The sequence below is a fragment of the Nomascus leucogenys genome, chromosome 23 (genome assembly GCF_006542625.1).
Source record: "Nomascus leucogenys isolate Asia chromosome 23, Asia_NLE_v1, whole genome shotgun sequence".
Taxonomy (NCBI): domain Eukaryota; kingdom Metazoa; phylum Chordata; class Mammalia; order Primates; family Hylobatidae; genus Nomascus; species Nomascus leucogenys.
In genome coordinates, this window is record NC_044403.1 from 30742116 (window position 1) to 30767100 (window position 24985).

Sequence of the window (24985 nt, forward strand, 5' to 3'; positions counted from 1 at the left end):
GAACTCAGATGTTCTTAAAAAAAAAAAAAAAAAAAAAGTCAGTATACCAAGAAGGGAAATGTGTACGTATTTCCATCTAAGAGAGTAAGATGGTTCTGTTCAAGGAAAAGCTGGAATTTTTTTCCCCGACTTCCCCCCCACTTCACATGCAGGTAGGTAAGATAAAAGATTTCTGGTACACTGATAATTGCAAAACCAAAGTTTAAAGCCCTATTGCCACCTTTTGGCAAGTTAGTAATTCAGATTCATAGGTTCCTCTTTAAGATACCTGCTTAAAATAGCACTGTAAAGACATTTCTTGTACCTTTTGATATCTGAATCATTACTGACAAGAAGCAGAAATTCCATGCCCAGACATTGGTCAGGTAAGAGGGGAAAAAAGATGTAGTTAGAATATCACAGCTGTTTTAACAGCAAAATACTATTAATATAATTATGTGTTTGGAAAGTTTGAATTTAAAGTCTTTTTGTTTTGTTGGTTTTCATTGCCCTATCATAATATTGTTGCTATTTTCAGTGAAGATTTTTTAAATGTGTATGTAGTTAATGCATTATTTAGATGATTAATGCCATCAGATCCTCAACTAGATATTTATAAATGTCTTTTGGAGCTGTTTCAGCCTTTGCTATAAAAATGATACAGATAGGCACATATTAAAGTATACAACTTATTTGAACATTATTGAATGAATCAATAGCAGGTATATTATGTCACAGTTTCTTTCATTACTAAATGATGAAATCATAGTCATATCTAATCTTTCAGCAGTTGTAAATTTTCTGTACCATTTTGAAGCCAGAGGTTTATTATTAAATTTTATTTTTTCCAGTGGCCTATCCCTAACTTACAGCTTACAAAGCCAATTTCTCAGTTAACATGTTTCTGAGAGAAGGAGAAGGGGAGGGAGGCTTCTAGGCATAATTTGAGTATCAGGTTTCTGAATATTTAAAAATAAAGATGAAATGTGTTTATGAAATGTGCAAATGGAGTGTAGAAACAATGATATCTCGAAGCCAGGAAGTTTAGAAATTGTGATTTCATTTTCAATCTGTATTCATTTGCTTAAGAAGATTTTACCAAATGCCTATTGTGTTCAGGTGCTATATTTTTAAGCAGAACACAGTTTATTCGATATGTGTGGGTGCGTGTCTTTGCACAAAACCACCACAGATTTCTCTGTGGACTTAAATTTTGATGCTTTTTTTTTTTTTTGAGACAGAGTTTCTCTCTTTTCATCCAAGCTGGAGTCCAATGGCGCGATCTTGGCTCACAGCAACCTCCACCTCCCAGGTTCAAGCGATTCTCCTGCCCTCTGCATCCCGAGTAGCTGAGATTATGGGCGCCCGCCACCATGCCTGGCTAATGTTTTTGTATTTTTAGTAGAGATGGGGTTTCACCATGTTGGCCAGGCTGGTCTTGGATGCCTGACCTCAGGTGATCCCAAAGTACTGGGATTACAAGTGTGAGCCACTGTGCCTGGCTCGATGCTGTATTTTTAAGCTTTAACCCCAATGATTGCTTTTATTTATTCAATAATTATTGAATAAATCAGTTTAACACATAGATTATTATGCATTTAAGATGGAAAGGAGATTTTTTTTCTATTTTGTAGTTTTGAAGACACTCATAATTTGTTTGATGTGTTTTTTGCAGTGTCCATCTATGGAATTTGGTTTTATGATAAGGAAGAATGCCAAAGAATTGCAGAGCTTATGAAAAAGTAAGTACTAAAAGGCTAAGTATTTTTCAGGACCTGGTGCTTTTGTTTGTATTTCTAAGTGTATGTAACTATACTACAGTCTTAACAGAATATATCTCCCACAGCAGTCCTTTTCACAGTGGTTAGGCAGACATTTAGTATTAATTAATAAATGAAAACTAGACGTAAGAACAACTTGCCGCGTTTTCACTACATAATATTTATCATCTAGAATGACTCATTTTTTCCTGTGTGTGAAATATATATGAATTGTTCCAGATGGCCATTTTCTTTAATATTTTCATTTGTAAATTAGCAATTTTTTGCTTTGAAAAGTTATCAATATGCCTGTTGGTAAAAAGAACATTCAGAGCCATCCTAAAAGTCTGCTCCAGATTCTGTAAAATCTTTCATTTCCTTCCTCCCCCAAACGCTTTCCTTTAACTGTGTATACATGTTTGTGGGAGCTCAGAATTTCCTCCCATGTCTCAGACACTGAGTTAAGGTAGTCTTTATTTTCTGTCTCCTTAGAAATTGCTGAGTTACTATTAGCTTAGTGATCAGTCGACTGTCTCTCTCTTCCTTGTTACTGGTCTCTTTCTTTTAATCTTATGATACCTTGTGATTTGTCCCATTCTGCATTTTGGGCAACTTTAAAATTGCTGTCTGACTTTCCCACTCTTGGCTTCCCTGATTGCACTGAAGGAGGAGGGCTTGCTCTCTGCTCTGCAATTGGTTGACTGATCAATTTTGGAGCCCAGGGCTGCTCACTGTGAGGCAGTTATTTCCCTGCCATTTATGGGGATGGGTAAGAGCCTCAGAGTGAGATGAGTTTCCTGCACGTGCTGTGTCACAGCCTGGGACTGGACTCAGCCAAGCACATAGGATGGCTGCTGCCACATGGGTATGACACTGTAGCTCTGTGTGCGAAAGAATCGGTCCCCACTTTTAAATCCTGGGGCAATGAAATGAGTAGAAAGTGACTCACGGAAATGAAAAACAGGGAGCACCTTTTAAGAAATGAGATGGATTCCTGAAAGTCTAGCTAGAGATAGCTAATTTCAGGTTGGGTTCCTGAGAGTCTAGCTAGAGATAGCTAATTTTTAGGTAACTAGCTCAAGGTGCAGGTGCTGATTAAGTGTATTCAAACTGGTATTTACCACCATAACAACCAGTTCCTAGAACATTCGTGTTACTGTAAATTGTGCAGTGGATAATAATGGTAGGATTTCATACAGATTAAAAAATACCCTGTAGCTCAGCCAAGAGGCCATGTTAAAATTGTCAGCATTCTGCAGTAATTACCTAACAGCTCGGGCAGGAAATTGATTATTTACTAGCAATAAGCAGCCAATTTGTGTGGATTCAGACCCCCTCCCCAGTTAGAATTAAGTCTCTCAGTAAGTACTCAGATCTTTGTTACCATAAACTTCATGGCAATAATAAGAATGTGAGCTGAAAGTCACAGCACATAAGGGGAAAGTATATTTTCCTCGACATCACCTAGCAGCATATAGGAGCAATCTGGTCTCTCTTCTGTATTGTTTTCCAGGCAACAGAAGAACTCCTCGTTGCTCTAAGTGGTTTTTTAAATGGCCCCTCTTCTCTGAATTAGAATGGAATCTTTACCATGTTTTGAAACTGCCAGAGAACTACAGGATTTGAGTTGCCAGAATCAACCTTGCTTTGACTTCAAGGCAGTCTGTAAAGTTCCTCAGTATTTCAGAACTCTAAATTGGGTTTCCTTAGCAACTAATGACAGCATCCTTTAGAATGCACTGTGTGAGGAGTTGGCAGACTCTTCTCAAAGGGACCAGAGAGTGAGTATTTTAGGCTTTGCAGTCCATAGGATTTCTGTTCCGACTATAGAATTCTGCCCTTGTAATGCGAAAGCAGCCATAAACAACACGTAAACAAAGGAGCATGGCTGTGTTTGTGAGCTTGGCTGTGTTTGTGACTTTCTTTACAAAAACAGGTGGTGGGCTGGACTTGGCCTGCAGGTTTGCTGACCCCTACCCTCGATTCATCTGTGTAGTCATTGAATTGAGGACCTCAACTCTCATTTTTCTCCTTTAAATTCCTAAGCAAGCTTATTTCTAATATGGTTGTAGCAGGATGAAAACAACTAGGTGAGAATTGGGATGGTTTTAAACATTGTTTGTGTTGAATTGGTTTTTCTTATGTGGATTTTCCCCTCTGTTCTTCTAGCCTAACTCAGTATGAACAGTTGAAAGCCCATCAGGGAACTGGAGCAGGAATTTCCCCAATGATCCTCAATTCAGGAGAGGGCAAAGAAGTAGACATTTTACGAATGCTCATCAAGGCCAAAGACGAATACACAAAGGTGAGTGTTTGCCCTTCCTTGTGATACATATACACTTCATTTCCGCAGTGGGAATATTCTTGTTTAGCAAGACGGTGCTGTGGGTGCTGTTCCTTCCACCAAACAAAATTATATCACAAACAAAAAATCTTTATTTGTAATACAGATTTTTTATAAGCTAAAGAAAACTGTTTGCCTTTAAGTGGATTAAAAAATAGCCTGAGAAATCAGTAGCCTTCATATATACAATAGCCTTCATATATACAACTTGTAGTAAGTCTTGTAGACTTACTGCAAATTTACAGTAGCAACAAATGAATATAAAATTGCTTGCAATAAAATTCACGAGAAATGGGCAAAACCTGTATGAAGAAAATGTTTAAAAACTCCTGAAAGGCATAAAAATAGACTTGAACAAATGGAAATATACGCCCTGTTGTTGGATAAGATGGTTCAACATAAAGCTCTTAGAAAAAAATCTCTACATTTAAGGTGATCGCTAAATAAATACCACTGGTTTCTTTTCCCCTCCCCTCCCCACTTCTCCCTTACTCTCTGATCTAGACAAGTTGAGTGTAAGGCTCATGGGAAGAAATATGCAAGAAAGAATAGCTGGGAAAATCCTGGCAAAGAAGAGTGATATTAGTAGGGGTTGGAGATGGGGGAGATGAGTGAGGGGATGGAGTGAGCTCTCCCTGATTTTAGAACATTGAAGTCTAAACATTTCAAACCGTATGGTGTTAATGCTATTGATACCTAACAGCCCAATTGACCAATGGGACAGATTTAAGATTCTAAGTCTAGGATTAAATCCAATTGTATATGAAATCTAGGATATGATAAAGATGATGATCTCAAGTCAGCTATTTGAGTGAATTCCTAAATAAATGGTGTTGGGGCAACTGGTAGCCATTTGGAAAAATACAGAATTCAGTCTATACCTTACAACATACACCAGGATAAATTCCAAATGTATTAGAAATTTAAATGTAAAAATATAATGATTCCAGTACCAGAAGAAAATTTGTATGGATTTCTTTATAATCTAGGAAAAGAGAAATCTTTCAATTATGCCTTAAAACCCAAAAGCAATTAATTAAACTACATAAAAATAAAAAACATTTTACAAGGTTTAAATACAACAAGCAAATAGAAAGATATAAAAACAACTGAGGAAAAAAATTGTTTACACCAGAATAACAGGAAGGTTATTTTATGAAGAGCTCCTAAAAATTAAGAAGTACAAGATTAACACTAGAAAAATGGGCAAAAAATAAAATTTTTAAAAAATTATAGAATTTGGAAACTAGCTGAAATAAATGTAATTGAATATCATATCGTGACACAATTACTTAGAAAAAAATTAGAGTGACTTCAAAACCCGCTGCTTGAACTGAACACTCTTAGTGGGTTATATTTTAAGGACAAAAAGAACTGCAAGAAATTACAAACTTCATTCATTGGTTTTGTTGTTTGTAGTAATGTTGGCATTTTAATTTTTCTACTGTTGGCATTGTAATTTTTCTACTGTTGTGGATATAATAAATATGAAATTAGATAAACATGGTTGGAACCAAAACCTTAGTGTAAGGGGAAAAAAATCAAATTAATAAGTTAAAACTATATAAGATTAAGTGGAAATATCAGAATTAGTTCATGTTTTGTTTCTTAGATATAGAAACAAAAAATAGAGTTTCTCACTCTTGCCCTGAAAGGACATAAAAATGAAAGTGACTAACTCAGTAGTAGTAAGCATCTATATCACCCAGAGTGTTATTTCTAAATATTACTTCCTTCCAAAAGGTGTCAGGGCTCTTCAAAGAAATTTCTGATTCCAGGTCTGGAATAGTGAAACCAATAGGGTCATGTGAAAGGGCACAGAAATCAGCTTCAAGGACACTCACCAGAGCATCAAATTCTAACATCAACAGGAATGACTACAATGGATTAAAACACATTGAATGTATAAAAATCTATGAGTTCATGGTAATGAGAAAGAGAACAAGCAAACTAAACGTATAAAACCAAGCAAAATAATTATTAGTTATCCATTTGAAGGTGCTAAGGTACCAACTCCTTCCTCTGAAAATTGATAATTAATGGGAATGAATTAAGCTTTTATCCTGCCTGCCCTAAAGGGACTATATCTCAGAGTAATCAAACAGCCCTGGTCAATGAGGGAGAGCTCTTCGCTACCAGAGAATTCCAGCTAGTACATGTGGATGGAATAATAGAACTTAAAGACACTCTGCTTAAAATAAGTGACTCGGGCAGTGATCATCAGTAATATTAATGTTATGGGAAAGGTTAATAGAAACTTGACAGTGGAAGGATCAGGCTGCCCCCACCTGAACCCCACTGATTATCATCATTAAAAGTTAGATAACCAGATTCTCTGGCTTCCTAATGTGATAAGATATCAAATGTACAGCACCATCTTGAAATATTCTTGTCCGAAGAGTTGATCCTGAATCTCATTAAGCCTTGAGCTCTAACTTTTTAGTTTTCAGAAAGTGAAAGTGGGTGGGGAGTGAGGGGAGACCAGGTAGAAAAACAAATTAAATGATGCTATGAGGAAGCAATCAGAAAAATCCTGAATGAAGTGGCACATATAGGCAGTTAGACAAGTTTTTTTTAACATGCCTTTGCCTTGACTGTGAGTTTCTTGAGTACAAAGAACATCCGTTATTCATTTTTATATCCCTTATTGTCTTCAAAGTACTTAGCACATGATGAGTGTTAAATAATGGCTGTTGAATGAAGGAAGGAATAAGAATGTGAATGAGCCACAGTTTAATTATCCTTCTATTGTATGGCCTGGACAGAGATGCCTTAATCTCAGCTTCAGACAGTAACAACTATTTCTGTATTCATTTTGTGTTTTTTTAATTCTTCAAAAGTCATTAAAAAATATATTATGATGACTTGGCAACTAGTTGAATAATTAGTTATACTTTATTAATTATACTATATTATGCACACTAAAGATTAATCTTCAAAAGGTGACGTTTCTGCCCTCTAGGAACTTAATGTTCTGTGAAGACAGTGTAACAATGGTAAATAAATACAAATATTGAACAAAATTATTTTCCTTTCTTTCCCTCCCTCCTCTCAACACACACATACCTTATATCGTTTCTGTTTTTTTATCTTCTATATGTTATAATGCTTTGATATCTTAAAATCCTTTCTGGCTGGGGAGACTGCCCCTCCTGTGACCAGCCAGTTTTCAGAGACAGCGAAGGGCTTGGCCAGGAGCACGCCTTTAATGTGCACACTAACCAATCCTGAGCCATACATAATCTCCTCGTCTCTGGCCTGTACAATATTCCTCTGCCTTAATCATCCCAGGGCCAGGTACCCAGCAACTGGGGACCACTCATACAGTTTAGAGCCTGCTGGAGTTACTCAGACTGGCCAGTCTTGACCTGTTTACCATGCCCTGCCCTGCCTTTCTTGAGGAAATTCAGTAAACGCTCTAGCCTACGCCTTCCCCTTGCTGCTGACACCCTGGGGCGTCCACATGTGGCCCTGTGCAGCGTGGCATGCCTCTTGTCTCCAGGACCTGTGAGTGTAATAAACTTTGTTTTCCTGAGGCTCTCCTGTGTCTCCTCTCGGGCCTCACTTGAGTGACCATCACATAAAAGAACAGCACACACATTCTCTGTCTGTCTCAGAAACACTCATATACAGTTCTGGAGATTTAATTTAGGCCATCACTTTATACTGTGCCTATGTCTTGGAATATTTTTCCCCTTATTTTATTTACCCTTCAGAATTTACATATCCTTTAAGGCTTAGTAAAAATGACACTTTTTACATGGAGTTTTCCCAGATCTCTTCAAATTAATTATTCTTCCATGTGAACTCAGTCTCTTACTATTTAAAACTTATTTTGTTCTTCCTCATTTATTACATTAAGTCAACTTCTCCCAGTACACTGTAAACTGGTTGAAGTTAAAACAATGTTCTGTTCATCTTTATGCCCTCACAGATTTGTTATAATGTTGACATGAAGTGCAGACACTTAATTCGTGTATAGAAGGTGCTTTTCTGTAAAAATCAAATACATGTTGCTATATGTGTAATGTCAGTTGCTCCAACTGTGAGATAGATAATAGAGGAAATTATTCTTCTTCCATTAACAGCCAGATGTTGTGATACAGTGTGCCAGGACACCTGCACGATCACACTACTGTCCTAGTCTACATTTTTCTTGGTTTGTCATTGCCCAGTACAGGAACCCTTGGAGTCTTCAAACCTCCCCTAAGATGGCCTCAGATTATTCTTCTAACCCTACTACCCTCTACAAATATTTGAAACTCCTGCCAAACAGAATACTCATTTTGCTTCCTGAGAGTGCTTTCATGCCTTTTCTGATACTCTTCCCATCCCTTCTTCACCCATCAAAATATGATCAAGCTTTCAGGGCCTGTTTCAGATGTTCTTTTTCCATCACCTTATTTTTGGCCTGCCTAACTAGGTGTGCATGCACCCTGCTAGCTGCCAGTGCCTTATGTTTGGAAGGAGCATTCCATCGCCTTCTTACATTCGTGTCGTCTCTGCACACACACACAGATATTTCAGAAAATGTGGAGACCTTGAGTAAAGTGGTTCTGAGATAGAAGAAAGGGGGTGAAATGGAAAGGTAGTGAGAGAGAAGGAAAACAGAATTTTTTCTTCAGAGTTCTTGTTGGGAAGTGAGTCTCCGTTACTTAAAGTGTTCAAGAAATGGTTACATATTGGTGATGTGATAAAAGAATTTGGCTTGTGTTGGATAAGTATTAAACTAAAAGACTTCTGAAATGCTTTTCAATGTTAGACTTACTTTTTTTGCAGTTTTATTTTTTAAATTATTTTTAATGAAAAATTAAAATCGTATATATTTATGGCATACAACATGATATTTTGATATACATGTGTATTATAGGGTGCCTAAATCAAGCTAATTAACACATGTATTACCTCACATATTTATCATTTTTGTGTGGCAAAAATAGTTAAAATCTACTCTTTTAGCAACTTTCAGTATACAATATGTTACTACTAACTATAGTCATCATGATGTACGATAAATCTCCTGAACTTATTCCTCCTGTCTAATTGAAAGTTTGTATCCTTTGACCAACATCTCCAAAATCCTCCTACCCCCAGCCTCCGGCAACTACTAGCCTGCTGTGCTTCAACGGGTTCAGCCTCTCTGGATGTCATGTAGGAGTGAAATCATGCAGTATTTGCCTTTCTGTGCCTGGTTTATTTCACCTAATATAATGTCCTCCAGGTTCATCCATGTTGTTGCAGATGACCGAATTTCCTTCTTTTTTAAGGCCGGATAGTGTTCCATTGTGTGTATACACCACATTTTCTCCATCCATTCATTCACTGATGGACACTTAGGTTGATTCCATTTATTGGCTATTGTAATGTGGTGGTGAACACAGGAATGCAGCTATTTCTTCAACATACTGATTTCATTTTCCCTGGATATATACCCAGAAATGGGATCTTCGATCATGTGGTAGTTCTATTTCTAATTTTTTGAGGAGCCAACATAACTTTTTTTTCTTTCTGAGACGGAGTCTTGCTCTGTCGCCCAGGCTAGAGTGCAGTGGAGCAATCTTGGCTCATGGCAAACTCTGCCTCCCGGGTTCACGCCATTCTCCTACCTCAGCCTCCCGAGTAGCTGGGACTACAGGCGCCCCCCACCATGCCCGGCTAATTTTTTTGTATTTTTAGTAGAGACGGGGTTTCACTGTGTTAGCCAGGATGGTCTCGATCTGCTGACCTCGTGATCCGCCCGCCTCAGCCTCACAAAGTGCTGGGATTACAGGCGTGAGCCACTGCGCCCGGCCCAACATGCTATTTTCCATAATAGCTATGCTAACTAATATTCCCACCAACAGTATACAAGGATTTCCTTTTCTGTACATCCTTGCCACCACTTATGTTTTGCCTTTTTGATGGTACACGTTCTGCCAGGTTTGAGGTGATATTTCACTGTGGTTTTAATTTACATTTCCCTGATGATAGTGATGTCAAGCATTTTTCACATACCTGTTGTCCACATGTATGTCTTCTTTTGAAAAATGTCCACTCAGGCCCTTTGTCTATTTTTTGATCAGAACATTTGTTTTCTTTTCTTACTGTTGAGTTGTTTGAGTTCCTTATCTATTTTGGACATTAATCTCTTATCATATGTATGGTGTGCAGGTATTTTCCTCCGCTCCGTAGCTCATCTCTTCACTCTGTTGTTTCCTTTGCTGTGCAAAAGCCTTTTGGTTGGATGTAATCCCGTTTGTCTCTTTTGCTTTTGTTGCCTATCCTTAGGGTCACATCAAAAAAATCATTGCCCAGACCGATGTTAGGGAGCTTTTCTCCTGTTTTCTTCCAGTAGGTTTATAGTTTCAGGCCTTATGTTTAAGTCTCTCTAGAATTCTTAAATTTGTGAACATCCCAAGAAGTGGAAGTAGGAAAAATGTCGAGCTGTCAGTATATATGATATTGGTAAAGTGAAGTCTGTCTAGTTTACAGGAGGTTAATAAAATAATTTGAAAACTTATTTTGGCCGAAATTTTGTGCATTCTCTTTTGAGAAATAACTTTCTGTGAATCTGCTTTAAAGAGAAAAGATGTTAATTTGCATTTCATCTCTTTTTATCTCCGCCCTATTCAATTTCTAGTTGAGATGCAAGTGAACAATAAAATAACCAAATTTTAGTAAGAATAAGAGCCAGGACCAGAAATGATCTACAGGCTGCATAGTTAGGCTTGGAGTATTCAGAAGTGGACTGTTTGTGTTTTGTGGTTTAAGACAAAAATTAATGGCTCTTTTCTGGATATAGCTGTGAGTTATTTATGAAATTATAGAAATTTTTTTTGTTGAATGATAAAATTCAAAAGAATATAAAAAGAAAAATCACCAATAATCCTATAACCCAAAGATAGAAACTTTTTACACTTTTACTGTATTTTGTTTCAGACATCTCTCTTGGCATAAATACGTACGTTTATGTATGTATGTGTTTGTGTGTGATTAAAATTGGATTATATGACATACTTTTTGAGGTTTTATTGTATTTTAACCTCAGCATCCAATAGAGGAAGTTTCTGAAGTTTTAAGGAAATGCCTCAGGTTCTCTGTGAAGAATCCATTATATACTTTTTCAAAAACTGTTTTTTCCCCCAGGATTTTAAAGATATTTAGGTCGGGAAAAGCATAGAAAATTAAACAACTGGAAAATGAGCTACAAACTACTGAGGTGGATGATTAGTTCTGAGCACTCTGATAAGAGGCAGCAATTGTTACATAAAAGCAAGGCTTTGTAGGTAGACAGTTGTAGTGACACAGAAAACAGCTTCTGGAGATAACATTTTAACTAGGAAAAGCTATCAGAGTTATGCATATCAACAGACAAAGCATCCTCTTAGCCCATATGGATATGGACATAGGGAAGCTGGGAAAAATCTGCTTTTCTTTGCCGGAAATTCAGTGTTTCTGAACACAGAAAAAGAAGAAATACAGAAAGGGTCATTCAAAGAAAGTAAGCATTCACGTTCTTTTAAATAGCAAGGCTTTTCATGCCAAAACTGTGTCAGGGATTATATGTTAGCCTGTATTCTTGTCTTATCTTGGTTATCCATGACTTGGGAAAGCCAGGCCAGTTGGTCCATGCCGCCATGCCATCATTCACCTAAGAAGAATTGGAAATAACACTTTATGACTTATAAGGTGATTTCGCATCCCACATAATACTTGTGCCAAATATACAAATTATTGATAGAATGCCTGGAGGAAAAGAATCTTTTGTATGGTTAACCTCACATACAGTGCATACAGTGGTAATAGATGCCACACCCCTAGATGGTTGGATTAGAAAATACACATTGATAACTGTAAACACATTGGATTAGAAAACACACATTGATGACTGTAAACACATTGGATTAGAAAGTACACATTGATAACTGTAAACACATTGGATTAGAAAACACACATTGATAACTGTAAACACATTGGATTAGAAAACACACATTGATAACTGTAAACACATTGGATTAGAAAACACACATTGATAACTGTAAACACATTGGGAATGCTGGTTCCTGAGGGACAAGATCGTGTTTAGATTTCATTTCATGTCAGGTGTGGAATCTTTTGGGGCCTGAGGCCTTGGCTGTACAGTGGAAACTAATGATGCTTCAGAGAGTCTGTAGTACAGAAAGCAGCATTTTATATTGTCTTATTTAGTGTTTTAGCAAACTAGACACCAGTATCATTGCCATGCTCTTTTTGTTATGAATCCTACTGTGTTAGCAATTGCATGGTTGGTTAGATTAATGTATGATAACGAGTCAGTGTTGGAAATGATGAGATTTGTCTCTTGTCTCTTTCTCTACAAAATTCTAATTTGTAGTAAGTGGCTCAGAACGCTCAGATTTGAATTACTCTGTTTATGCAAGAAGTCATTTATTAAATAAAGATGATGTTAGTAATTTTAAATCAGTGGTTTGAGTCAGCTTTTTGGTTTGTAGACCAAAAAAGGTTTAGTTGCTTTGATGAAATGTACTCAACTACTCTCCAATTTTAAGTCAACTGCTTAAATTGTCCAGACATGTTATTTAAGGAATGGTTTCTATATTTGTTTATCATTGAAAGGCATTAGACTATATATATTTAAATGTATAGTCAATATATTAAGCACAGAGCCTTTCAATTATACAGGTGTCTTAAGAACCCCTGGTCCTGGAGGCTGGTATTGTTAGTAATATTTAGAGCACTGAATTGTCCAACTAAGAAAAGTTAAATTTGAACTTGATTTATACTCAAACATAGCTCTTAGAGAAATTTAAGGGGTTTTCCTTTGTGCATGAAAATCTATGAAAAACACAGCCATCTACCAATTAGATAAGAAGTAAAAAGGTAGTCTTTTAAAAAGACTAAAGCTTTTCTAAGCCAAAAATGAGGTGATTTTTTTTTCTATTTCAGTGTAAAACCTGTTCTGAGCCAAAAAAGATAACCAGTTCCTCTGCCATCTATGACAATCCAAATCTCATCAAACCAATTCCAGTGAAACCCAGTGAAAGCCAGCAACAGCGTATACCTCAGCCCAGCCAGGTACGGAGTCCTCTGCGTGTCATATTCAGTGTGTCTCTAGAATTCTTAGAGAACTTTGACCCAGAATATAGTCAGGGGAGGGCCTGGTGGTGTTGAAGAATGCTTTCAGATAAACCCAAGAAAGCGGGATTTCAAAATACAGATTTTTTCATTATTAATAACTTACTCTTTCTAGAAGAGGGTTAAAGTTTTTACTTTTGGCATATACCACATTTTGTGCTAATCTCTTGTGAACTTGAACTCCTTAAAAGATAATGTATTTTTTAAAAAACAACAAGCCAGCGCAGTGGCTCAAGCCTGTAATCCCAGCACTTTGGGAGGCCGAGGCGAGAGGATCACTTGAGGCCAGAAGTTTGAGAGCAGCCTGGGCAACATAGTGAGACTCCATCTCTACAAGAAAATTAGCCAGGCATGATGGCATGCACCTATAGTGCTAGCTGCTCTGGAGGCTGAGGCGGGAGGATCCCTTGAGCTTAGGAGTTTGAGGCTACAGTGAGCTATGGGATGCGTCACTGCACTCCAGCCTGGGCAAGAAAGCAAGACCATGTCTCAGAAAACAAAAACAAACAAAAAAGCACCTTAGAAAACTAGTAACATTGTCAGAGATGACAGAAACATTACCCATTGGGTCCATATTCTTCTGGGGTGGGTGGTTTCCCAAGGCCACCTGGGAGAACAACAACCAAGGAAACAAAATTGATTTGAACACTTCTGAGCACCTCCTCTGTGCCGGATGCAGTGCTAGCACTATAGACTGGGGTAGCTGCTGCAGAGAGCTCAGAGTCCAAAGGAGTGCTATAAAATTCCTCTCTAGACGTGATGACTTGTCACTGTATTTGCAATCTAAATGAGAAATATTACAGCAGCTTTTGTATTAGTATATATATATACTTCAGAATAGTACAGCAATGACAAAAATTGTCAATCTGTAGGTCCCATTAATGATTGTAAATATAATATTGCTGTGTCATTTTATCACGACTATGACTAATTAAAAAGATTTTCTTAAAGGAATTAGTTTAAATCAATTTTGAAAATGAACATGGAGCCAAAAGACATAAAGACTAGTAATGAAAATATTATATTGAATTTTTAAAGAAAAGAAGTCCTTTCTAATTTTTTAGCTTTCTTTTTATTGCTTGTTTTATGGAAAGTTTTTATTATATTTTAATAGCAAGACCTGAATATGTTGACTTTAAAATGAAGCTCGTGTTTTTTTTTCCTTTCCTCTTTTTTTTTTTTTTTTTTTTTTTTTGAAACAGGTTTCATTCCTGTTACCCAGGCTGGAGTGCAGTGGCACCATCTCAGCCTCACTGCAACCTCTGTCTCCTGGGCTCAAGCGATCCTCCCACCTCAGCCTCCCAAGTAGCTGGGACTACAGGCGTGTGCTGCCACATCTGGCAATTTCTGTATTTTTTGTAGAGATGGGGTTTTGCCATGTTGCCCAGGCTGATCTTGAACTCCTTAGCTCAAGCAGTCTGCCTGCCTTGGCCTCCCAAAGTGCAGGAATTACAGGCATGAGCCACTGTGCCTGGCCTCGTGTTTTCTCAGTGCAACAATGCAGAAAGCAACAGAAGTAAAGAGCAGGAAGGAAGCAGCTTTGTAACTGGCTGGGCCAAGGTAGATTTTATGTATGCAAGGACTTTTTAAATCCTACCAGTACATATTTGAAAGGATCAAGTTAGATTAAAAGTCTTCCATTTCTTTCCAGCCCTAGATTTCCATAATTCTGTGAAAAACTACTAGAAATTCTGAAATGCTTATATTCCTTTGTATTCTCATATTACTCTGCAGGCTTAGATGGGCTTCCTATTGAACAGATCGTTTATTTTTTTAGTGCGTATAATTTCCTACCAAGGTGGTTCCCAATCTGTGAAACCCCAGGCCCTTGAAGATCTTATACCTGTTTTATCAGTCAACAGATACTAAAATATAATAACTGTTTTGGGGGTGCAAGGGGAGCATGCTGTGAAAATTTTTGACATTAAAAAGGGGGTCTCATTTTTCAAGTTTATTATAAGTTTTTCATTCTCTCTAATCAATCCTTTGTAAATAGAATAAGTCATCAGATAAGTTATGTTTCATAGCACTTCCTCATATAACCAAATTGTTTGTAGACTCATGTCAGATATCTTTATTTTTTCCAGACCTTAGACCCTGAACCCCAACACTTATCCTTGACAGCTCTGTTTGGGAAGCAGGACAAAGCTACATGTCAGGAAACTGTGGAGCCTGGGCAGACTCTCCACCAGCAGCAGCAGCAGCAAGAGAAGCTTCCAGCTAGGCAGGGGGTTGTGCGCTCCCTGTCCTATGAGGAACCCAAAAGACACTCACCCCCCATTGAGAAGCAGCTCTGTCCAGCCATTCAGAAACTCATGGTCAGGAGCGCAGACCTCCACCCATTGTCAGAGCTGCCTGAAAACCGGCCTTGTGAAAATGGCAGTACCCATTCTACGGGAGAATTTTTTACAGGACCTGTCCAGCCAGGGTCTCCTCACAACATTGGGACTTCTCGTGGTGTACAAAATGCTTCCAGAACTCAGAACCTGTTTGAGAAACTTCAGAGTACCCCAGGGGCAGCAAACAAGTATGACCCTAGTACACCAGCACCTGCCAGCTCAGCTGCCCTGAACCGCAGCAGAGCTCCCACATCTGTCACCCCTGTGGCTCCAGGAAAGGGTCTGGCTCAGCCACCACAGGCCTATTTCAATGGCTCCCTTCCACCTCAGACAGTAGGACATCAGGCTCACGGAAGAGAACAGTCCACACTCCCAAGACAAACACTCCCCATCTCTGGTAATCAGACTGGCAGTTCTGGAGTGATCTCCCCTCAAGAGTTACTGAAGAAGCTTCAGATTGTGCAGCAGGAGCAGCAGCTGCATGCCTCTAACCGGCCAGCCTTGGCCGCTAAGTTTCCTGTGCTCACTCAGAGCTCTGGAACAGGGAAACCCTTAGAATCCTGGATCAACAAGACATCCAGCACAGAACAGCAGACTCCTCTTTTCCAGGTAAATATGTACCAGGGGCAAAATAAAACAGCCTGGGCAGCATAGCAAGACCCTGTCCCTACAAAAAAAAAAAACACGTAGCCAGGCTGGGTGTCACACGCCTATAGCCCCAGCTACTGAGGAGGCTGAGGTGGGAGGATCCCTTGAGTTCAAGAGGCGGAGGTTACAGTGAGCCATGATCGTGCCACTGCATTCCAGCCTGGGTGACAGAGCGAGACCCTGTCTGTTAAGAAAAAAAAAGACAATGAAAAAGGTATTACTATAATGCAGTGAAATGTAGAGTCCACTTCTGTGTTCTGGGGACCAATGTGTCACATACATTTCTGTTTGGAGCACGATGCCAGAAGCCACCTCCGTGCATCTTGATTGCCTGAACTTTCTACCTGGAAGGAGAATCTTCACTTTGGTTAACAATCTGAGAACTTCCCCCCACCTTTTTGAGAGCATTTACTTGTAGAGTTAAATCTTCATAATATTAGGAGGTCTGAAGACCAACACAGACATGGGAGAAAACCGTAATTTCTGACTGTAGGAACTTAGTATGGTCTGCCTTGAAATCGATCTGGAATGCCAAGCATCTGACCTCCTCTTGTTTTTCAGTCCACGGTAAATTATTGCTTATTCACTTACTTAGTAAATATTTTTGAGCACTTACTACATGTCAGGCATTGTCTACATGTGGGTACATAATGATGAAGAAAACAGACTCCTTACCCACAGCCCATGCTGTAGGTTCTTGAAATAAACAAAAAACAGCCTATTTCCTCCTTAAAGGTGCAGCCAGTTTTTATCTTTCTCTGTATTGTCAGTATAGCCTACTGTAGATCAGGAGAGGTAGGCATGCCACCCACCTCCACCCCCCACACAAACTGCCAGAGAGGGAGAATATGACAGTTTTTAGAAAGATTCTGTCCTTTAGGGAAGATGCTTCTCCATGTCCATCACTGACTTGGGACAGTGACGAAACCACAAGCTATTGATCATCTCTGTGGGTAACATCTGGAGATCTGACACTGAAATGTTTTCCCTTTGGATTGGAACACATTCATTGAAAGTACATTGGGTTTAAAAATTGGAAAGTTCTCCCTGTGTATCACATATATCATCACTGGCCCTTTGTCATGTTTTGTTTTGTACCTTTTTTTTGTTTTTTGAGACAGAGTTTCACTCTTGTCGCCCAGGCTGGAGTACAATGGTGCGATCTCGGCTCACTGCAACCTCCACCTCCCGGGTTCAAGTGATTCTGCTGCCTCAGCCTCCCGAGTAGCAGGGATTACAGGCATCTGCCACCACACCCGGCTAATTTTGTATTTTTTTAGTAGAGACAGGGTGTCACCATGTTGGCCAGGCTGGTCTCGAACTCCTGACCTCAGGTGATCCACCCACCTCGGGCTCCCAAAGTGCTGGGATTATAGTCGTGAGCTACTGCACCTGACCTGTTATGTAACTTATAACAGTTTCTCAAAAATCTTTCACTTTTGACTGGGCATGGTGACTCGTGCCTGTAATCCCAGCACTTTGGAAGGTTAAGATGGGAGAATCACTTGAACCCAGGAGTTTCAGACCAGCCTGGGCAACATAGTGAGACCCTGTCTTTACAAGAATTTTTTGTTTTTAATTAGCCGGGTATGCTGGCACACCACTGTGGTCCCAGCTACTTGGGAGGCTGAAGTGGGAAGATTGCTTGAGCCCAAGAGATTGAGGCTGCAGTCAGCCATGTTCGCACCACTGCACTCCAGCCTGGGCAGTAGAGTGAGACCTTGTCTCAAAACAAAAAATTCAGTTTTTTGAAAACAAAGATCTTAGGCATGTACCAAAAGTCTTTGTGAGCCCCTGAGTCAACGTGTTCTCATTTATTATTTATTAACATCCTAAATCTGAGTACCGACTGCTATAGAAACAATATTTATAACTCCCACTCCCCCTCATTTCAGTGTTATTGTCCCTCTTTTAAAAATGTCTGCTTTTTTCCTCTTTGATTATTTAGAATTAGAAGCATGGGGTGAATATAGTCTGACTTAAATTTCTGATGTACAACTCCTTTGACTTTTCAGTACTCACAAATATCAAGAGCCGAGTGAGAAAGGCAAGCATTTCAGCAGCCCACGCTGTGCTCAGAATGCTTGACTCCTCCTCCGGGAGCATCACTGCTCAGCACCGCTCCTCGAAATGTCATGTAGGGACAAGTTAAAAGAAACAGCCTGCCTTCCTCTAGGCCAACTTTTGCTCAAAGAGACGCTAAGGGATTGATTATAAAATTACAGCAACTTCTAGCTTGCTGGCCTCCGTGCCTCCCTCTTAGGAGTTCTTTTGGGGAGTTCAGAGGCTGATAAATAACATTCTTTTTCTTCCCTGAGTTAGAAGCAAATGATAGCTGTAGGAGTCAGTCAGGTAAGGATCAAAATGTCACTTGCATAACTGAAAGGGCTGTTAGAAAACTTGGTTTCAGGTCTGTTTGCCAAGGGAGTTAGATTCAACAGACAGGCTCTGGCAGGGCTGAGCAACAGGCAGCCCGGGTCAGCCCAAGCATATTAGCTGCGGAAGCTGAAGATGAGGGCTTTCTGCAGGCAGGCAGATCCTGTCAGGGAAGGACCCAGAAGGGTGGACCCACACATCACTCTCCCTCCCAATGAGAAGTGAGTGAGGCCGCAGGAGGGGCGGAGAGTTGCCTCCTGTGCTCTGGGGTCAGGAGGGGAAATGGATAGGCCCCTAACAAGGGTGGCAGCTCACATAGGTTGTGAGACCTTTAGGTCAGGGTCATGGACAGCCAGGTCTAAAGAAAAGGTCAGTAGTCCTAAATGCACTTGCCAAATACTGGTAGCCTGAAAAATAAGCTATCACCCAGAGGCCAAGCTTCATATGCAGTGGGAACAGCAGTCACCACAGCAGTCGATGCCAGAGCTGCCCAGTGATGCTGAAGGAAGGTGCATGGAGTAGTGGAGCAAGAATCAGTTTCCCATGAACTTTTCTCAGCTAGGGAAGCCGTGGACAGGGAACGCTTAGACCACCCGTATCTGCCGCTGCAAGCTGTCATGCCATGAGCTGCTCCTGAACCGTGCTCTCTGTGTGTATTTGCTGTGAGCAGGTCATCTCACCTCAGCGCATCCCTGCTACAGCAGCTCCTTCTCTGCTCATGTCCCCCATGGTGTTCGCACAACCCACCTCCGTCCCGTCAAAGGATAGGGAGAGCAGCTTCTTGCCTGTGGAAGGCCAGGAGCCACCTGCTGCTGCCACCAGCCTCCTCCTGCCCATACAGAGCCCGGAGCCCTCCGTGATCACCAGCAGCCCACTCACCAAGCCCCAGCTCCAGGAGGCACTGCTGTACCTCATTCAGGTAAGCAGCACGTTGTTTCCCTTTGCACCTGACCACGCCCGTTGGCCTCCTGGCTGCAACTATGAGATAAAGACTCAGCCGAGGCCTGCTTAGCTTCCGTGAGAATAACAGGTGTGTGTAACGACTCATCCTGACCCCAGCGGCTTCTGTGCTCAGTTAGCTAGGTGTTATTTATAATACCAAGTGTGGCTTTGGGTGTCTCAGCTCTTCAAGGATTTTGTAATTTGAAGGACTGTCTAAGGCCTCCAAGCCGTCACCTGTCAGAAGAGAAGGAAGCATATGCTGGGGATTAAGCAGTCCCTGAGAGGACCCTGGGTGCTGGGGGCCCAGACAGAAAACTCACCATTGGGAAGTAGAGGTGGGAGCAGTCCTGGGCAAGGGGCCGTCTGTTGAGTGGGGAACAGGCCACTGAGTGAGTGGAAAACAGGGAGGGAAGCCAATAATGGCCATGGCTGCTACAGGTATGTTTTACAAGTCATTTTGAAACCTGCTCATTAGGACGGGATGGAGTGACAGGATTCCTTGTGAGCTGCTAGCCTCACTTGCCTATGAGTGCTGTAATAGCTAACACTCCACAGAGCGGGTGCCGGGCCCTATTTTAAGTGCTACACACAAGCATATTAACTCATTCACTCCTTACACAACAACCCTGTTATTTTTCCCATTCTACAGACAAGGAAACTGAGGCTGAGCAACTGGCCTGAGGCACAGAGCTCGTACATAAGCAGGGCTGGGATGCCCCAGCCTGGCCCCCGAGTGTCCCTTCCCACGTACTCTCCCATGGGCCATGTTCACCACATGAATGTTAGCAGGGACCAGCCTCGGGAGACCATTCAGCACAGGTGCCCTAGCAAAGCACACCCAAAAAAATCAATGGCAGTCCTTGAAAAGTGGAACATTTGTAGCCAGACAGACTTCAGACACCCCAGTTAACATATTTAGGTAGATAATCTTTAAGAGTATCTTTTTGGTAGATAATCTTTAAGAAAACTTTTGTGGTACTTTGCTTAAGCATCAGATGGCCTTTAGAGAGCAGGCCAGCCCTTCTGCGGTTGTCTTATCCTACTTAAAAAGACAGTGGTCTCAATTAGTGCAACATTTTAAAAAAGGTTTCATGTTGGCCGGGCACAGTGGCTGCTCACGCCTGTAATCCCAGCACTTTGGGAAGCCAAGGTGGGAGCATTGCTTGAGGCCAGGAGTTCAAGACCAGCCTGAGCAACATAGAGAGACTCCAAAAGAAGGAAACATGTTTGAGGGAGAATGAAAGGAATGGGGCTAGAAGTCAGCAGAAGCATAATAACAATCAGAGATAAATACGGTCAACAGCAAATGATTGAGCCCTACTAATTCATAAGTAAATATCAGGATAAAAATATTTGCCACCTTTTAAAGCTATTCATAGTAAGCTCATGAGGAATTAGACATCTGCGAACCTCTTTACTTTGAGCCAGTTTCTTCAGTTGGAATCTGAAAGATCCATATGTTTTCTGGCCGATTCCCTTCACATTGTCTTGAGACTCTGTTACTCCAGAGTAGTTGCTGAACATGGCGCGTTAGAAATTACATTCCCCTTCCCTCCACTCTCTGCATGCATTTTACTTCTAACCATGTACCACATCTCATGTTGTCAGTCACTCAAGCAGTCTGTTTTTAGTCTCTGCCTCTTGTTAGGACACAATCTCATGCAGAGGAACTTTGTGACTACTTTGCAGGAAAAAGAGGGATAACATCACTGTCTTCATTGCATGAGAATGATGCTAAATCTGTGTGGGGTGCCAAGAGGGAATGAAGGGGGAATGTGAAGTGTGGGTGAATTACTAACACTGTAAAGAATTTGGGTGGGAGGGAGAAGTCTCTAGAATTAAAACATGAGGAAAACCACTGATTAGACTGTGATTCTCACTCCTTAGCCAGGCAAAAGAGCCCAGAGATTACCAGTCTTACTCCTGCCCACTTGCCAAGGCTAGAAACTTTCCATAACTTATGGGAAGACTTATATTAGCTTTGATGAAGTACTGATGAAGCATATTGCAAGTAAAATCCTAAGTATTGCCCAAAACAAAGTAAGACACATGGTAGGTGACTTGGAGGGCCTTTAAGAACCACAGTGGCTCATGCCTGTAATCCCAACACTTGGGGAGGCCAAAGTAGGAGGCTCACTTGAGCCTAGGAGTTCAAGACCACCCTGAGCAACATAGTGAGACCCTGTCTTAATAAAAAACTTAAAAAGAAAAGCCAAGCATGGTAGCGTGCACCTGTAGCCCTAGCTACTCTGGAGGCTGAGGTGGGAGGATCGCTTGAACCCCTGAGGCTGAGGCTGCAGTGAGCTATGATGGCGCTACTGCACTTTAGCTTGGGTGACAGAGTGAGACCCAGTCTCAAAAACCCAAAAACAAGAAACAAAAAAACACACCACAGCAATCTCTTAACCAAACTTTGAGACCACTGACTTGGATCATGTCCTCCTAACTCCTCTGTCTGCTGGGGCTTCATGTCTTTTCATGCAGCAGACCCAGGCTGTTCTTGAGTAAACCTTGCTCCGTGCTGCCATGTGTCTGGGCTGCCCATCTGTGCTGCATGTAATGAGCTCTTGCTGCGGTGCATACTGACCATGGAAAACCATCAGCTCTGTCCGGCCTTGCCTTCAACCCCACTTAACATTCACACATGCAATTAAAAACCACCAGCTGTTAGACAGGGAGAGATGAGTGTCTCAGTATCCAAAGGCCAGTTCAGCTCTAAGACAGAGGAAGCCTTTTGTGTCTGCCAACCAAGTAACATTCTCTTGGGTCTTTCGATTTGTTTTCCAGAACGATGACAACTTCTTAAATATAATCTATGAAGCCTATCTCTTCAGCATGACTCAGACAGCCATGAAAAAGACTATGTGACAGCAAGGCCTTTTAAAACTGATTTTCAGGGTCCTTCTAGAACTCCGGCACAAGGTTCCTTCATGTTGAGTGTTGTTTCCTTCAATGTTTCTGCCTTTTTTTAAAAAAAAAGTATGTGTAATACGAAGTAAAATGTTTCAGACTTTTTTTTTATACTCAAGTGTTTTTTTATTATTATTATGCTTTAAGTTCTGGGATACATGTACAGAACATGAAGGTTTGTTACATAGGTATACATGTGCCATGGTGGTTTGCTGCATCCATCAACCCATCATCTACATTAGGTATTTCTCCTAATGCTCTTCCTCCCCTAGTCCCCCACCCCATGACAGACCCCAGTGTATGATGTTCCCCCCCATGTCCATGTGTTCTCATTGTTCAATTCCCACTTGTGAGTGAGAACATGTGGTGTTTCGTTTTCTGTTCCTGTGTTAGTTTGCTGAGAATGATGGTTTCCAGCTTCATCCATGCCCCTGCAAAGGACATGAACTCATTCTTTTTTATGGCTGCATAGTATTCCATGGGTGTATATGTGCCATATTTTCTTTATCCAGTCTATCATTAATGGACATTTGGGTTGGTTCCAAGTCTTTGCTATTGTGAATAGTGCTGCAGTAAACATACGTGTGCATGTGTCTTGATAGTGGAATGATAATCCTTTGATTATAGTAGAGTTACAATCCTTCGGGTATATACCCAGTAATAAGTAGAGTTATAATCCTTTGGGTATATACCTAGTAATGAGTAATAATTAGAGTTATAATCCTTTGGGTATATACCCAGTAATGGGATTGCTGGTTCAAATGGTATTTCTGGTTCTAGATCCTTGAGGAATCACCACACTGTCTTCCACAATGGTTGAACTAATTTACACTCCCAACAACAATGTAAAAGTGTTCCTATTTCTCCACATCCTCTCCAGCATCTGTTGTTTCCTGACTTTTTAGTGATCACCATTCTAACTGGTGTGAGATGGTATCTCACTGTGGTTTTGATTTGCATTTCTCTAATGACCAGTGATGATGAGCCTTTTTTCATGTTTGTTGGCCACATAAATGTCTTCTTTTGAGAAGTGTCTGTTCATATACTTTGCCCACTTTTTGATGGGATTGTTTTTTTCTTGTAAATTTGTGTAAGTTCTTTGTAGATTCTGGATATTAGCCCTTTGTCAGATGGGTAGATTGCAAAAAATTTCTCCCATTCTGTAGGTTGCCTGTTCATTCTGATATAGTTTCTTTTGCTGTGCAGAAACTCTTTAGTTTAATCAGATCCCATTTGTCAATTTTGGCTTTTGTTGCCATTGCTTTTGGTGTTTTAGTCATGAAGTCTTTGCCCATGCCTATGTCCTGAATGGTATTACCTAGGTTTTCTTCTAGGGTTTTTATGGTTTTAGGTCTTACGTTTAAGTCTCATCTTGAGTTAATTTTTGTATAAGGTGTAAGGAAGGGGTCCAGTTTCAGTTTTCTGCATATGGCTAGCCAGTTTTCCCAACACCACTTATTAAATAGGGAATCCTTTCCCCATTGCTTGTTTTTGTCAGGTTTGTCAAAAGTCAGATGGTTGTAGATGTGTGGCATTATTTCTGAGGCCTCTATTCTGTTCCATTGGTCTATATATCTGTTTTGGTACCAGTACCATGCTTTTTTGGTTACTGTAGCCTTGTAGTATAGTTTGAAGTCAGGTAGCATGATGCCTGCAGCTTTGTATTTTTTGCTTAGGATTGTCTTGGCTGTACGGGCTCTTTTTTGGTTCCATATGAAATTTAAAGTAGTTTTCTCTAATTCTGTGAAGAAAGTCAATGGTTGCTTGATGGGGATAGCATTGAATCTATAAATTACTTTGGGCAGTATGGCCATTTTGATGATACTGATTCTTCCTAGCCATGAACATGGAATGTCTTTCCATTTCTTTGTGTCCTCTCTTATTTCCTTGAGTAGTGGTTTGTAGTTCTCCTTGAAGACGTCCTTCACATCCCTTGTAAGTTGTATTCCTAGGTATTTTATTCTCTTTGTAGCAATTGTGAATGGGAGTTCACTCATGATTTGGCTCTCTGTCTATTATATTGGTGTATAGAAATGCTTGTGATTTTTGCACATTGATTTTGTATCCTGAGACTTTGCTGAAATTGCTTATCAGTTGTAAGATTTTGGGCTGAGACGATGGGGTTTTCTAAATATATAATCATGTCATCTGCAAACAGAGACAATTTGACTTCCTCTGTTCCTATTTGAATATTATTTCTTTCTCTTGCCTGATTGCCCTGGCCAGAACTTTCAATACTGTGTTGAATAGGAGTATTGAGAGAGGGCATCCTTGCTTGTGCCAGTTTTCAAAGGGAATGCTTCCAGCTTTTGCCCATTCAGTATGATATTGGCTGTGGGTTTGTCATAAATAGCTCTTATTATTTTGAGATACATTCCATCAATACCTAGTTTATTGAGAGTTTTTAGCATGAAGGGGTGTTGAATTTTATCTAAGGCCTTTTCTGCATCTATTGAGATAATCATGTGGTTTTTGTCATTGGTTCTGTTTATGTGATGGATTACGTTTATTGGTTTGTGTATGTTGAACCAGCCTTGCATCCGAGGGATGAAGCTGACATGATCGTGGTGGAT

The 24985-nt window shown here is 40.3% G+C and overlaps 1 protein-coding gene across 1 annotated transcript in view; it reads left to right on the top strand.

Moving 5' to 3' along the window:
- Window positions 1–22522, top strand: part of DCP1B (decapping mRNA 1B) — a 58226-nt gene extending 35704 nt beyond the window's left edge. The window contains exons 4-9 of the mRNA XM_003273689.3: window positions 1655–1721; window positions 3909–4044; window positions 13009–13137; window positions 15285–16145; window positions 19231–19479; window positions 22290–22522. Coding sequence (XP_003273737.1) covers window positions 1655–1721; window positions 3909–4044; window positions 13009–13137; window positions 15285–16145; window positions 19231–19479; window positions 22290–22370 — 1523 coding nt within the window. The 3' untranslated portion in view covers window positions 22371–22522. The remainder of the gene's footprint in view (window positions 1–1654; window positions 1722–3908; window positions 4045–13008; window positions 13138–15284; window positions 16146–19230; window positions 19480–22289) is intronic.
- Window positions 22523–24985: the final 2463 nt, after the last annotated feature.